Source organism: Ranitomeya imitator, chromosome 2 (genome assembly GCF_032444005.1).
Source record: "Ranitomeya imitator isolate aRanImi1 chromosome 2, aRanImi1.pri, whole genome shotgun sequence".
NCBI lineage: Eukaryota > Metazoa > Chordata > Amphibia > Anura > Dendrobatidae > Ranitomeya > Ranitomeya imitator.
The window spans coordinates 820,490,044-820,506,008 of record NC_091283.1 but is presented as its reverse complement, the minus strand read 5'-3'; the positions used below and the strand labels follow the sequence as shown (position 1 = coordinate 820,506,008).

Sequence of the window (15,965 nt, the reverse complement as noted above, 5' to 3'; positions counted from 1 at the left end):
CCGGGGCACACACGCTAAATGTTTACGGGGTCACCCCTTTTTAAGACACATTCCTGTATGTTCTCAATGCCCCCTGACAAAGGTTGTTTTCCGAAACGTGCGTTGGGGCGGAGGCATGTTCCAGGAGAGTCTACACTGCGGTGGGTAAAACGCTGACAACTGCTTCATTATTTTTCTCTTGCCATGATTATTATTACTATCAAAATGGCTTTAATCAATGGTAGTGGCTGCTGCGCACAGTCCCCATTGTGGATATGATGCAGTGTCTTTGTTAACCCCATACTTATAGGGACCAATGTTTAATCATTAGGTATCTATGATCTCATTGTTCCATATTTTTGGACATTCTAATTAGTGTAATAATATGTTTAACAAGAATTGTTCTCCTTAGGATTATATATCTACAGGTCCTTCTCAAAAAATTAGCATATAGTGTTAAATTTCATTATTTACCATAATGTAATGATTACAATTAAACTTTCATATATTATAGATTCATTATCCACCAACTGAAATTTGTCAGGTCTTTTATTGTTTTAATACTGATGATTTTGGCATACAACTCCTGATAACCCAAAAAACCTGTCTCAATAAATTAGCATATCAAGAAAAGGTTCTCTAAACGACCTATTACCCTAATCTTCTGAATCAACTAATTAACTCTAAACACATGCAAAAGATACCTGAGGCTTTTATAAACTCCCTGCCTGGTTCATTACTCAAAACCCCCATCATGGGTAAGACTAGCGACCTGACAGATGTCAAGAAGGCCATCATTGACACCCTCAAGCAAGAGGGTAAGACCCAGAAAGAAATTTCTCAACAAATAGGCTGTTCCCAGAGTGCTGTATCAAGGCACCTCAATGGTAAGTCTGTTGGAAGGAAACAATGTGGCAGAAAACGCTGTACAACGAGAAGAGGAGACCGGACCCTGAGGAAGATTGTGGAGAAGGACCGATTCCAGACCTTGGGGAACCTGAGGAAGCAGTGGACTGAGTCTGGTGTGGAAACATCCAGAGCCACCGTGCACAGGCGTGTGCAGGAAATGGGCTACAGGTGCCGCATTCCCCAGGTAAAGCCACTTTTGAACCATAAACAGCGGCAGAGGCGCCTGACCTGGGCTACAGAGAAGCAGCACTGGACTGTTGCTAAGTGGTCCCAAGTACTTTTTTCTGATGAAAGCAAATTTTGCATGTCATTCGGAAATCAAGGTGCCAGAGTCTGGAGGAAGACTGGGGAGAAGGAAATGCCAAAATGCCTGAAGTCCAGTGTCAAGTACCCACAGTCAGTGATGGTGTGGGGTGCCATGTCAGCTGCTGGTGTTGGTCCACTGTGTTTCATCAAGGGCAGGGTCAATGCAGCTAGCTATCAGGAGATTTTGGAGCACTTCATGCTTCCATCGGCTGAAATGCTTTATGGAGATGAAGATTTCATTTTTCAGCACGACCTGGCACCTGCTCACAGTGCCAAAACCACTGGTAAATGGTTTACTGACCATGGTATTACTGTGCTCAATTGGCCTGCCAACTCTCCTGACCTGAACCCCATAGAGAATCTGTGGGATATTGTGAAGAGAAAGTTGAGAGACGCAAGACCCAACACTCTGGATGAGCTTAAGGCCGCTATTGAAGCATCCTGGGCCTCCATAACATCTCAGCAGTGTCACAGGCTGATTGCCTCCATGCCACGCCGCATTGAAGCAGTCATTTCTGCCAAAGGATTCCCGACCAAGTATTGAGTGCATAACTGAACATTATTATTTGTTGGTTTTTTTGTTTGTTATTAAAAAACACTTTTATTTGATTGGATGGGTGAAATATGCTAATTTATTGAGACAGGTTTTTTGGGTTATCAGGAGTTGTATGCCAAAATCATCAGTATTAAAACAATAAAAGACCTGACAAATTTCAGTTGGTGGATAATGAATCTATAATATATGAAAGTTTAATTGTAATCATTACATTATGGTAAATAATGAAATTTAACACTATATGCTAATTTTTTGAGAAGGACCTGTATATGTCGACCTCCTGTCACATGCCTCCTGCCATTGTTTCTACAGCACCGTTTTAGATATTGTTCTGTATATTACCTCTGTGCACCTGTTGTCATTTTTTAACAATAAAGTATTGATATTTTATATTCTACATTTAGACCAATATCATCCTTTTTGTGGGTATGCGCTGCGTCTCTATGCAGCGTCAAACACGCAGCGTTTTCTGAACGTGGACACATACCCTAAAGGTTCACATACTTTTACCACTTCGGCTTCTTTCACACTAGCGTCGGAATCTCCCCGTCGCAATGCGTCGGGCAGAGATTCCGACGCTAGCGTTTAACGCACTGCACAACGGAGGCAGAGGATGCATTTCTCCGGCGCATCCGCTGCCCCATTGTGAGGTGCGGGGAGGTGGGGGCGGAGTTCCGGCCGCGCATGCGCGGTCGGAAAAAGCGGTCCGTCAGGAGCAAAAAACGTTACATGTAGCGTTTTTTGCTCCCGACGGTCCGCAAAAGCACGACGCATCCGTCGCACGACGGATGTGACGTGTGGCAATCCGTCGCAATGTGTCGTCAATACAAGCACTTTTGCAGGATGCGTTTTTTCTGCAAAACGACGCATTGTGACGGATTGCAGTTAACGCTAGTGTGAAAGTAGCCTTAGACATGTGATATTGAATCATTTTCCTCATTTAAAAGAATGACAAAGTCTAATATTTCTGAACTATCAGTTTGACTGGGTTCTTTTTATCCACTTTTAAGACTTAGTATAACTCAATATTGGTTATATCCAGCTACAGTATCGCCTCTATATCTACGTCATACCTTTCTGCTAATATGGTGGGGACTATATGATGGTTCATATTTTTACATAGTTACATAGGATGAACTTGGTTCAACCTTTCTCCACTAATTATAAAAATAGTCATTTTTGCTTTTTTGTGAGTCTCCCCAGTACTTGCACCGACAACCTCTATTACTGCAGGCCGGAGCTTTAGGCTATGGAGCCACAGGCTCTGGTATCTCCCCATCATCTACAGATATAATGGCTAGGACATAGATCTAGAAATGATAGGCAGCCATGATGTAGATATAGTCGTATCTACCCATGATCTCTGTATTTGTCATCTCTTCCATTAATCTCTACATCTGTCACTTCTACTCTGTGTCCTTGTCTCTTGCCCATATCTCTATGTAATATCAATCTATGGACGTATATCATAGAGAATGACAATAAGGAAGTCGCTCGGCTTTCTTGGATACGGGGGGGGGGCGTCAAGAAGGACAGATTGCTGCCGTGATGCAGATGTGCCTTTTACATAAGGTTCTCGTCTCCCCCGAGGTGTGCGCGACTCACTGAATCTGCTGAGAATGGGGCCTAATGTGACCTGGCAGACTCCGGATATCTCCTGCACACAGCCGGGCACCGAATCTATACACCACGACTAGTGTACACGTACCAGGAGGACCATCGCATGTCTACGTCTACAGATGTGGCCACGTTTAACTCAATAATCGGCTTGCAATGGCCTTTCCTATGTAAACTTTGGGGGCCGCATATACACAGCGAGTGGCTGCCCTACGATATAGCGCGGCTTCTCATCTGTATGAGGATTACTACATTGATATGTTTTATCCTCATCCTATACAGAAGCTTAAAGGTATAGTGCCTGTTTCACTCCGAGCCCTTCATTGCTGGTGACGTGTCTTTGCTTTGCAGCCAATGATTAGGTTTGCTTTACTGGTCACTGCAGTCACATAGGCGGTATAATACAGCCGGGACCCCCGGATCATCTCCAGAGTCCGCTCCATACAGCAGAGCCCCACACGTATGATGAGGCAGGCGGGATTAAATCCTGGATTCCTCGGTCATTCACTGCCTGACTATGCCCATAATTGTGCTACTTGTAGTCACCAGTAGGGGGCAATACTTTTTGCACCTTTAATAATTGCATGAAACTTATTTATATGGGTGATCAAAAAGATTTGCCGGATCCTGGTTCAGCAGAAGAAAGAGAACTTACTCAATCCTGCCGCTGCCGGCATCCCCAGCACCTCTTATTATTAGTAGGTCCTGCTCAACATCATCGTTGCGGCACAACACAAGCATGACGTCACGCTGGGCCTGCTAAAGAGGTGCTGAGGATGCCGGCAGGTTTCCATGGCTCTTGTCCGTTGGCCATGGACTAATGACGTGTCTGCTGCAAATCTTTTTTATCAACTCTAGTATACATGTAATAAGCTATAGAGATCCCCTGGGGAGAGTGTGCGGATTCAGACGGAATTTTACTGAGAATTTGGAGCAGAAAACGACGAGGGATAAAATAATCAACATACAAATTTGGACTGTATAGGTAAAAAATAAATAGGTCTGCGTCCTCCTCATGGCTCAGTCTTTGGCTAGAAGTATCCTGAGCTTAAGAAGTATTTCTGCTTTTTTTTTCTCCGTCATTATGGATTTTTTTTTTATCACAAAAAGAATCCATAATAACGATAAATCGATTTTTGCATCTTTAGACGTTTGTGCAGACATCATAAACCATACAAAGCTGCCGCTCGCACATCTCGCTTCTGTACTTTTAGGATAATCGTGATTGTTCCTGCATCTTCCTTATAAAATAATAAACTTCTATAAACATTCCCTTAGTCAATAGTAATTGCCCGACTATCACTGAGAAAAGTGCACTTAATGGTGATCAATAAAAAAAAAAAAACAAAGTTAGGTGCAAGCACAAGCCCTGATATCATACAATTCTGGCATAATGGGTCATTTGTGCCATAGACCAAAACCTAAATCTTCCATCCCTGTCCATATGCATAAGATGAAAATTGGCAAAACTTCTGATTTTGACAGGTTTGGCCGAATATCTACTTTGTATGTGCAGCTATCAAGGGAAAGTGGGATCGGGCATGTTGGAGCTCAACATGCCTCATCATTTAATCCCATGAGTGACAGACTGCCGCCGCCGCCTCCTCCCAGCTTCCCATGTGTATTTTCTCATGTTCTTTTGTATATTAATGTTTCCATATTTTCTTTTGTTTCAGCACCTGCCTCCACCACTACCCAGCAAAACGCCACCGCCACCCCCTCCAAAGACCACGAGGAAGCAGCCGTCTGTGGATTCTGGGATCATGCAGTAGATCACGTGCCACCTACACAATGTACGGCACTTCTGCAATCAGTCATGCAGGACTTACCTCATTTGGGTCACAGCATTTTGACTTTTTTTTTTTTTTTTTTCATTTTTGTGCAATCACCGTAGATGAAAGTCCTTTAGAGTAAGCAAAAGCGTAGAAAAATAAAATACAAAAAAAAACAAAAACCTCCAAAACATTGAGCTACTGAGCTGTGGATACTAATTTATGTCGTAGAATACTAAGGGAGCGATTTACATATAAGAGAATAAAGCGAATAAAAAGTATTGAGGCGTTGCTAACGATGTCTGCCGATTCCTGTTTCATCATCTTGTACAGAAGTTTGTATATATGACGGTTACATTTTATTTTATTTTTTTTTACTTTTTTTTTTTTTTTTTTCTTTTAGGTTGTTTTAATTTTTATTATGCTCGTTTTTATTATTGTAGTAGACTATTTTAATCACCTACTCAAGCTCGTATGCATTTCTTATCAGTGACTACTGCTGAGCTGACCGTGCCAATGGATCACCAGAATCATGCCTAGATCCGTCTGTCACCTTCCCAAAACAACGCTACTTACTGTATATGTATTATTCTGCCATTCCATTTTATAATCGCATTGTAGATTTTGTTATATATAATTGACTAAAAAGATTAAATAAGGTGTTTTCAAAATAAAAAAAAAATTTGTGTGTGTGTTTCTGGCCAGTGCTGGTAGGATGTTGGGCAGGCAAAATAGGCAGCTGCCAGGGGCACCATCTGGGGGGGCAATTTTATTTTTATTTTCCCTTATTGATCCAAAGGAAGGGGTAAGAATCTGAAGACTTAATCGGTCCTGTTGGGCTATGTACGCACAGGCTTTTAAACTCAATCGCAAAACCTAATGAGTTTTTCAAACAGAAGCAAAGTCTGGATTTTTTTTTCTCCTGAATCGTCTTTTGTGTTGTTTCCTGACTATTGTGATTTGCTTTTGGGAGGGTTTTCCCATGATTTTTGTAAAGTCTTTTCTTACTGTTTTCTGGGGTTTTTTTTCACTCCATTGAATTAGGAAGAAACCAATAGTGTGTTTTTGCTTTAAAAAAAAAAAAACGTTAAAACTCTCAAAAAAAATTTCAGTTGTCTCTTGAGCTTTTTCCATTGTTATGTAAAGTAGAGAGCATTTTCCGAGAGGAAGACCCAATGCTGTGCAGTTTATTACTTTCTGTGCTAATATATACTTCTTAATATACATCTCAAAATAAGGAATATTCTAGCCCCTTCCTATTCCGCCAGCATAAACTTTCTAACACTCTTCCTAAAAAAAAAAAAAATCCCCCACAAAAAAAAGCTCTTTAAAAGGGGACAGTTATAAATTAAATGGCTGATGGCAAGTGACCCCACACCCCTGTAATAGGCCTAAAAATACAGTAATTGTTCAAAGGAATAAAACATCTGTGACCGAGATGTTTTTGTTTTTCCCGATAGGCGAAGTAAAATCCTCAGTCATACTGGTCTGGTCAATCATTTACTGGGAAACAGAAAGTTGGGTCAAAAAACATATTTAGATTATTCGCTTTCTGCTGGATTTCATCTGTATATCTTTTTTTTTTTTGTTAAGTTTTTGATGTGTTTGAAAACTCCGGAGAGTTGAACTGCATTAAACAAAGAGATTGCAATGTTCCAGCCCCGGCGTGAACTTCTCCAGGGTTCGCTCTGGAACGCAAAAGCATTTGTTTGTCAGATTGTTCTCTCCGTCAGAATGAAATCTGCTCCATCTTATAACCGTTCCAATCCACATGATGTGACCTGAAGTCTCAGCTGAAGAAGGACGCTGCAAACTCTATAATTAATCTCCCCTCTCCACACTAATGACTTGGGTGTAAGTGGCTACATAGTGACAAGTATTACATGCGTAGATAGAACGTGAAATAAACCGGTTCGGGTACAGATCTCCAAGTTTTAACCCACTAACTTTTTCTCTCCTCCCATGACAGCACCATGGAGAGGGGGGATCAGCCCTTCAAGGACGTTCTAAGGAAGAAAATTCAACTCGAAAGGTCGTCTGAAATGGAGAGCACCATTATCCCCAGTAACAATCCTTTATCTTCTTTGGTGGTTGAACATAAAAAAATCTAGCCAGAGGGGTAACTTGGGTAAACAAAATTTTGAGGATAATTACCACAGATGTAAGCCCCATGGGATGGGGAGTTTGTTTAGAAGATCACCTGGTCCAGGGAGTTTGGACAGAGGAAGAGAAGTCGGTTTTGTTGACCATCAGTTACTAGCGGTAGAACACTCCATAAAGAAGCTACTGGTCTCTTTACAAGGTCACCATGTCCGGTAACAGTGGCCTATATCAATCATCAGAGAGGAACTTGATACAATTTCTTGATGGAGGTGACAGACCGGATATTTAATATGGCAGAGGACCATCTCCTAACAGACCTATACATAAAAGGAAACGGCAAGGCAGATTTTTAAAGCTGCAATTGGCTAAAGCAGGGAGAATGGGCTCTGAATAAATCAATTTTCAATCATATTGTGAACATGTCGGGCTTTTCGGACATAGACCAATTCGCAAACAAAACAGAAAGGTGGAAAAATGTTGTTCTCTGAATCCCAGAGAGTCTTCTCAGGTGGTGGATGCCTTCCTGGTCAGATGGATGTACGATCTAGCATATGCCTTTCCACTTGTGATTCTCATTCCAGCAGTCCTAAAGAAGATAGGAGCAAGAGTCATTCTGATTGCATCTTTCTGGCCCATGGTTTTCCAGGTTGAGATTGACGTTAGTCACCGAACCATTGGGGCCACCAGAAGTACCCAGGGACCGGAGTGTCATCCTCAAGCAGCCTGCCAACATTTAACAGCATGGAACTTGAGAGGTAGCTATTAAGGGACGGAGGATGTTCTCCTAACCTGATTTCTACCCTGCTCCAAAGTGGGAAGGCAGTCACCACGAAGATCTATGGTAAGACCTGGAAAACATTTCTAGCCACTTCAGGAGCAAAGCTAGGAGATAAAGTGTCAGTAAATTCTATTTTAGAGATCCTTCAGAAAGATCTAGAGCAGGGACTCTTCATTAGCATCTTTTAAAGTTCTGGTGTCTGCCCTTGAGGCCCTATATAATTATGACCTGGAAGGTAACCATTGGTTTTCCTGTTTTCTCAAAGCTTGCTCCAGACCAAGACCAATTCCCAGGCCAAACATTCCTCTGTGGGACTTAAATCTGGTTCTGACACATTCTCCCTTTGAACGTAAAGACTCAGTATCAGTTAAAGGGGTTGTCTGGTACAAATAGAAAAGTCTGCAAGTCACTCTGTTACTGCAGACTTATGAATCTCCCCAGTTCACATACTATGCGCTGCTGAGAATTCGCCTGTCTCTGAGCAGGGACACTTGTATCAAGCGAGGCTTCGTCCACTAGTCGGCCACGACCACTGGATGGCCGATTCACTAGACGGGACGAGGCCTCGCTCAATACAAGTGTAAACATGCCACTAGACATACATACCCTTCTGTCCCCGGTCAGAAACTGGCGAATCCCTGCAGCACACAGTTCGTGAACTGGGTGGATTCATAAGTCTGCAGTCACACAGAGTGTCTGTAGACTTATCAATTTGGGGTGGACAACCTTTTTAACATCATCTTGCTAAAAACAGTCCTCCTAGTGGCCTCAACATCAGCTCACTGGGTTAGCGATTAGGGTTGATCGAATAGCTTTGGATAAGTACTTATCCGAATAGCTGGAGCGCTCCCAATAATCAGGTGTCCGGTGCCGCAGCTGCATGTGTCGTGGCTGTGAGACCGTCACAACACACAGGCTCTCCATGCATGTGTTGTGACTGTGCAGCTGTGGCTCCGAACAGCCGATTATCTGGAGCGCTCCAGGTATGCGGGTTCCCGAGGCAGCTGTTCGGTAGCGCTATAGCTATTCGGATAAGCACTTATCCGAAGCTATTTGATCAACCCTACTAGCGACATCCAGGCCCTGTCAGTAGGCCTCCCCTTCACACAGATCCTGGAACATAGACTGGATCTGGCTTTAATACAATTATCTCCCTAAAGTAGCTCCCAGGTTCCATAGAACTCAAGCAGTAGTTTTCCATCTACAGACTGACCAGAAGCTGACTGATGCCGTGTTCCAGCTCTGAGAGGAGATCCCCCCAGGACACCATCCTTCATCTCATTGCTCAAGTTGCCTTTCTGCACAGTTAAGGCCAGGATTACACTATCAGTATTTGGTCAGTATTTTACATCAGTATTTGTAGTCAAAACCAGGAGTGGGTGATAAATGCAGAAGTGGTGATATGTTTCTATTATACTTTTCCTCTGATTGTTCCACTCCTGGTTTTGGCTACAAATACTGATGTAAAAATACTGACCAAATACTGATAGTGTGACCCCGGCCTAATTCTTCTCTTTTCTCTGCTCTGTGTAGAAACAGGAAGTTTCCACTATGGGCAGGACCCACGAAAACCTAGAGCCGGCCCTGCCCATAGTTGAAATCAACGTCACACTACTAAGGTTGAGTTTGCATTAAGGAGCTTGAAAGGATTTGCATACAGTCGTAAGAAGCCGCAGAATGTTACAAACATCTTTTTAGGAGAACCTGTGATTTGCACGGAACTTCCTCACCATAATTTGAATTTTGCCGAAGTCGGTGAATTTGAATTTTCAGAGGATTCGGTCATCTCTAGTAAATAAAACCGAAGATGAACAACACATGACACGTTACACTGTGTCGTTATTTAACAAAAACTAGGCCAAAATACAGGTGCATCGTGTGAAAAATAAAGTACACCCCAAGAATCTGTAATTTGTAGTACAACTTTTAGTAGCATTAACTTAAAGTAATTGTTTTCTCTGACACATTGTTCTGAAGGAATTCAAATAGGGTTTACTTAGTCTTTCATATGTCTGCATTTTTACAAAAGTATTGAGATACCTACGCATTACCCCTAGAGGAGCTTTTATGACATCTCATTCTAAAGCCATAGGCATTAATATGGATTTCTACAAGATTTTGCAGGTGTCTGTGGGAATTTGTGCCCCTTCATCCAGAAGAGCATTTGTGAGCTCAGTCATCGATGTTGGAGTAGAATCTCCATTCTAGTTCATCCCAGACACTAGTACTTGTGCCATTTTCTGCTTGTTATCCTGAATCCAGACCATAAATCCAAAATTGCCCATTGATTTATTTTATTATTTTGTTGCAGGGTTTGATTCTCATGCTCATCGCCATCATGCCCCCCACCCATCACTCACCCATTGGCGTGTCCTCAGTAGTCAGGTCAGCTACATTTTGCATGGTGGGACTTGTAGGTCTTAATGAATTGATTTGTATTCTTCTCCCGTCTTCTGGTCCTCAGTGTTGAAGGGTTAAGAAGTATTCTCTCCAGAGACGCACAGCACACGTAATAGAGCATTAGCCGCTAGGAGCTGAATACAAGTCAATGCATTGCCAAGTACGTCCTGCCTCCTCCTCGTCAGACAGACAGGAGCGGCCGATAAACACTTTTTTAAAAATCTAAGTAGGACAATCACGGATAAGAAATTGTGGCCTATTGTATTAGGATTGCTCCGACCTCCGGTGAGGTAGCCGGTGACACAAGGGCTTAGCTCCTATAATAGAAATAATATATCCCTTACACAATGCATTGTCGATGATGACAGGATTATTAAGCAACGGATTACCACTTCTGTTACATTCACAGATCTTATCTCAAAGATTGGCAACAAAAAGAATGTATTATATCTATTCAGCTGCACGGCTGACCAGAGTCATGGAAAAGAAACTCGGAGGAATTATCTACAATTTATTAATTCATAATTTGAGATTTGATGTTTTTTTGCCCCAGAAACAGCACCTCTTTTCCAAGGGCTGTGTCTTGTATTGTAGCGCAGTTGTCACGCACAGTGTAGGAAAGACTAAGTGCAACAAGAAGGGATGAAAGTGAGGGAGCCCAACACTAGGTAAGGGGGAGTGGGGACCCCCTAGCTAACTATCGCTGAGCAGGAACCTAATTCCTACCTGACCCTGGTGATAAGCCCTACCTACGGAATGTTCGGTGTGCACTAGTCAGTCCCCACTACCACTAAGGACAAACAAGGAGAACACTTATCTTGAGTAGACTCAGATGTAACACAAATGTCCTCCAGCAACACCAAAGAGGAAGATAACCGACTGCTATAGCTCCAAGCCTCAACAGGGGGAAATGGAACTATCATGAGCAACTCCCAGCAGCAGGCTGGGAGTCTATAAACACCAAGGTCCAGGTGTGTCAATTAGAGACAGAGAAAGGTTTACACTGGGTCAAAGAGTCAGATGTTATGACCTGGTGGTTAGGAGCACCAGGAATGACCTGATAGTTAAACCTCAAACAGGACAAGCTCTGGGATGTGGGAGCTCTGCTGACCGCAATCCCTAATCCTATCACAACAACTAGAAATAGCCGTGGAGCGCTCCTGATGCTCCCTAGGCGCCTCGTCACAGCCTAAGAACTAGCTAGCCCTAGAGAAAGAAAGTAAAGCCTACCTTGCCTCAGAGAAATTCTCCAAAGGAAAAGGCAGCCCCCCACATATATTAACTATGAGTTAAGATGAAAGTCACAAACACAGAAATGAAACAGGTTGTAGCACAGGGAGGCCAGACTAACTAAATAGACAGAGGATAGGAAAGGTATCTTTACGGTCAGTACAAAAACTACAAAAAGACCACGCAGAGTGTGCAAAAAAGACCCCCGCACCGACTCACGGTGCGGAGGCGCCACCCTGCATCCCAGAGCTTCCAGCTAGCGAGACAAAATAATGAAAGCAAGCTGGACTAGAAAACCATGAACAGAAAATAACAAACGGGGACTTAGCTTCTTGCAGGAAGAGACAGGTCTCAGAAAGATCCAAGAGCGAACTGAAGCAATGCAGAAACATTGACAGCTGGCATGGAGTAACGATCAAAGTGGAGTTAAATAGAGCAGCAAACCAAAGGATAAACCCCGTCACCTGTGTAAGGAACCTCAGAAGCAGCAGCTCCACTCACAGTCACCAGAGGGAGCCCACGAACAGAACTCACTGAAGTACCATTCACAACCACAGGAGGGAGCTTGACAACAGAATTCACAACAGTACCCCCCCCCTTGAGGAGGGGTCACCGAACCCTCACCAGAGTCCCCAGGCCGATCAGGATGAGCCAAATGAAAGGCATGAACTAGATCGGCAGCATGAACATCAGAGGCAAAAACCCAGGAATTATGCTCCTGACCATAACCCTTCCACTTGACCAGGTACTGGAGTTTCCGTCTTGAAACACGAGAATCCAAAATCTTCTCCACCACATACTCCAACTCCCCCTCGACCAACACCTGAGCAGGAGGATCAACGGAGGGAACCATAGGCGCCACGTATCTCCGCAACAACGACCTATGGAACACATTATGGATGGCAAAAGAAGCTGGAAGGTCCAAACGAAATGACACAGGATTAAGAATTTCAGAAATCTTATATGGCCCAATGAAACGAGGCTTAAACTTAGGAGAGGAAACCTTCATAGGAACATGACGAGATGACAACCAAACCAAATCCCCAACCCGAAGTCGGGGACCAACACAGCGCCGGCGGTTAGCGAAACGTTGAGCCTTCTCCTGGGACAATGTCAAATTGTCCACCACATGAGTCCAAATCTGCTGCAACCTGTCCACCACAGTATCCACACCAGGACAGTCCGAAGGCTCAACTTGCCCTGAAGAGAAACGAGGATGGAAACCAGAATTGCAGAAAAAAGGAGAAACCAAAGTAGCCGAGCTGGCCCGATTATTAAGGGCGAACTCAGCCAAAGGCAAGAAGGACACCCAATCATCCTGATCAGCAGAAACAAAGCATCTCAGATATGTTTCCAAAGTCTGATTAGTTCGTTCGGTTTGGCCATTAGTCTGAGGATGGAAAGCCGAAGAAAAAGACAAATCAATGCCCATCTTAGCACAAAAGGACCGCCAAAACCTTGAAACAAACTGGGAACCTCTGTCCGAGACGATGTTCTCCGGAATGCCATGCAAACGAACCACATGCTGGAAAAACAATGGCACCAAATCAGAGGAGGAAGGTAATTTAGACAAGGGTACCAAATGGACCATCTTAGAGAAGCGATCACAAACCACCCAAATGACCGATATCCTTTGAGAAATAGGGAGATCAGAAATAAAATCCATGGAAATATGCGTCCAGGGCCTCTTCGGGGCCGGCAAGGGCAAAAGCAACCCACTGGCACGAGAACAGCAGGGCTTAGCCCGAGCACGAGTCCCACAGGACTGCACAAAAGAACGCACATCCCGTGACAAAGAAGGCCACCAAAAGGATCTAGCCACCAAATCTCTGGTACCAAAGATTCCAGGATGACCAGCCAACACCGAACAATGAACCTCAGAGATAACTCTACTAGTCCATCTATCAGGGACTAACAGTTTCTCCGTTGGACAACGGTCAGGTCTATCAGCCTGAAACTTCTGCAGCACGCGCCGCAAATCAGGGGAGATGGCAGACAAAATTACCCTCTCTTTAAGAATACCCGCCGGCTCCGGAACACCCGGAGAGTCAGGCACAAAACTCCTTGACAGGGCATCAGCCTTCACATTCTTAGATCCCGGAAGGTATGAAACCACAAAATCAAAACGGGAGAAAAAGAGCGACCATCGAGCCTGTCTAGGATACAACCGTTTGGCAGACTCGAGATAAGTCAAATTCTTGTGATCCGTCAAGACCACCACGCGATGTTTAGCTCCTTCAAGCCAATGTCGCCACTCCTCGAATGCCCACTTCATGGCCAACAACTCTCGATTGCCAACATCATAATTGCGCTCAGCAGGCAAGAATTTTCTAGAAAAGAAGGCACAAGGTTTCATCACCGAGCCATCAGAACTTCTTTGCGACAAAACAGCCCCTGCTCCAATCTCAGAAGCATCAACCTCAACCTGAAACGGGAGCGAAACATCTGTCTGGCACAGCACAGGGGCAGAAGAAAAACGACGCTTCAACTCCTGAAAAGCCTCTACAGCCGCAGAGGACCAATTGACCACATCAGCACCTTTCTTGGTCAAATCAGTCAACGGTTTAGCAACATTAGAAAAATTAGCGATGAAGCGACGGTAAAAATTAGCAAAGCCCAGGAACTTCTGTAGGCTCTTCACCGATGTCGGCTAAGTCCAATCATAAATGGCTTGGACCTTAACAGGGTCCATCTCGATAGTAGAAGGGGAAAAAATGAAACTCAAAAACGAAACCTTCTGAACTCCAAAGAGACACTTAGACCCCTTCACAAACAAGGAATTCGCACGAAGGACCTGGAACACCATTCTGACCTGCTTCACATCATCTGAAAAGACCAAAATGTCATCCAAATATACAATCATGAATCTATCCAGGTACTCTCGGAAGATGTCATGCATAAAGGACTGAAACACAGATGGAGCATTAGAAAGCCCGAATGGCATAACCAGGTACTCAAAATGGCCCTCGGGCGTATTAAATGCTGTTTTCCATTCATCGCCCTGTTTAATTCGCACAAGATTATACGCCCCTCGAAGATCTATCTTGGTGAACCAACTAGCCCCCTTAATCCGAGCAAACAGATCAGACATCAGCGGCAAAGGATACTGAAATTTGACTGTGATCTTCTTAAGAAGGCGGTAATCAATACAAGGTCTTAAAGAGCCATCCTTCTTGGCCACAAAAAAGAACCCTGCTCCCAATGGTGACGACAACGGGCGAATATGACCCTTCTCCAAGGATTCCTTTATATAGCTCCGCATAGCAGCGTGTTCTGGCACAGATAAATTAAACAGTCGGCCCTTAGGAAACTTACTACCGGGAATCAAATTAATAGCACAATCGCAATCCCTATGAGGAGGTAGGGCACCGGATTTGGGCTCCTCAAATACATCCCGGTAATCTGATAAAAACTCAGGGACTTCAGAAGGAGTGGAAGGCGAAATTGACAACAATGGAACATCACCATGTACCCCTTGACAACCCCAGCCGGACACAGACATAGATTTCCAATCCAATACTGGATTATGGACCTGTAGCCATGGCAACCCCAAAACGACCACATCATGCAGATTATGCAACACCAAAAAGCGAATATCCTCCTGATGTGCAGGAGCCATGCACATGGTCAAATGAGTCCAGTACTGAGGCTTATTCTTGGCCAAAGGCGTAGCATCAATTCCTCTCAATGGAATAGGATACTGCAAGGGCTCCAAGAGAAAACCACAGCGCCTGGCAAACTTTAAGTCCATCAAATTCAGGGCAGCGCCTGAATGCACAAATGCCATAACAGAATAGGACGACAGAGAGCAAATCAGAGTAACGGACAAAAGAAATTTAGACTGTACTGTACCAATGGTGGCAGACCTAGCGAACCGCTTAGTGCGCTTAGGACAATCGGAGATAGCATGAGTGGATTCACCACAGTAAAAATACAGTCTATTCCGACGTCTGTGTTCTTGCCGTTCAGCTCTGGTCAAAGTCCTATCACACTGCATAGGCTCAGGCCTATTCTCAGAGAACACCGCCAAATGGTGCACAGCTTTGCGCTCACGCAAGCGCTGATCGATCTGAATGGCCAAGGACATAGACTCATTCAGACCAGCAGGCGTGGGAAATCCCACCATGACATCCTTAAGGGCTTCAGAAAGACCCTTTCTGAAAATTGCCGCCAGGGCACACTCATTCCACTGAGTAAGCACAGACCACTTTCTAAACTTCTGACAGTACACCTCCGCTTCATCCTGACCCTGACACAATGCCAGCAAGATTTTCTCTGCCTGATCCACGGAATTTGGTTCATCATAAAGCAATCC

The 15,965-nt window shown here is 44.0% G+C and overlaps 1 protein-coding gene across 1 annotated transcript in view; it reads left to right on the top strand.

Annotated features, from left to right (window-relative positions):
* Positions 1 to 5,596, top strand: part of DOCK1 (dedicator of cytokinesis 1) — a 421,618-nt gene extending 416,022 nt beyond the window's left edge. The window contains exon 52 of the mRNA XM_069753948.1: positions 5,044 to 5,596. Within this exon, the coding sequence (XP_069610049.1) occupies positions 5,044 to 5,139 (96 nt within the window). The 3' untranslated portion in view covers positions 5,140 to 5,596. The remainder of the gene's footprint in view (positions 1 to 5,043) is intronic.
* The last annotated feature ends 10,369 nt before the right edge of the window (positions 5,597 to 15,965 follow it).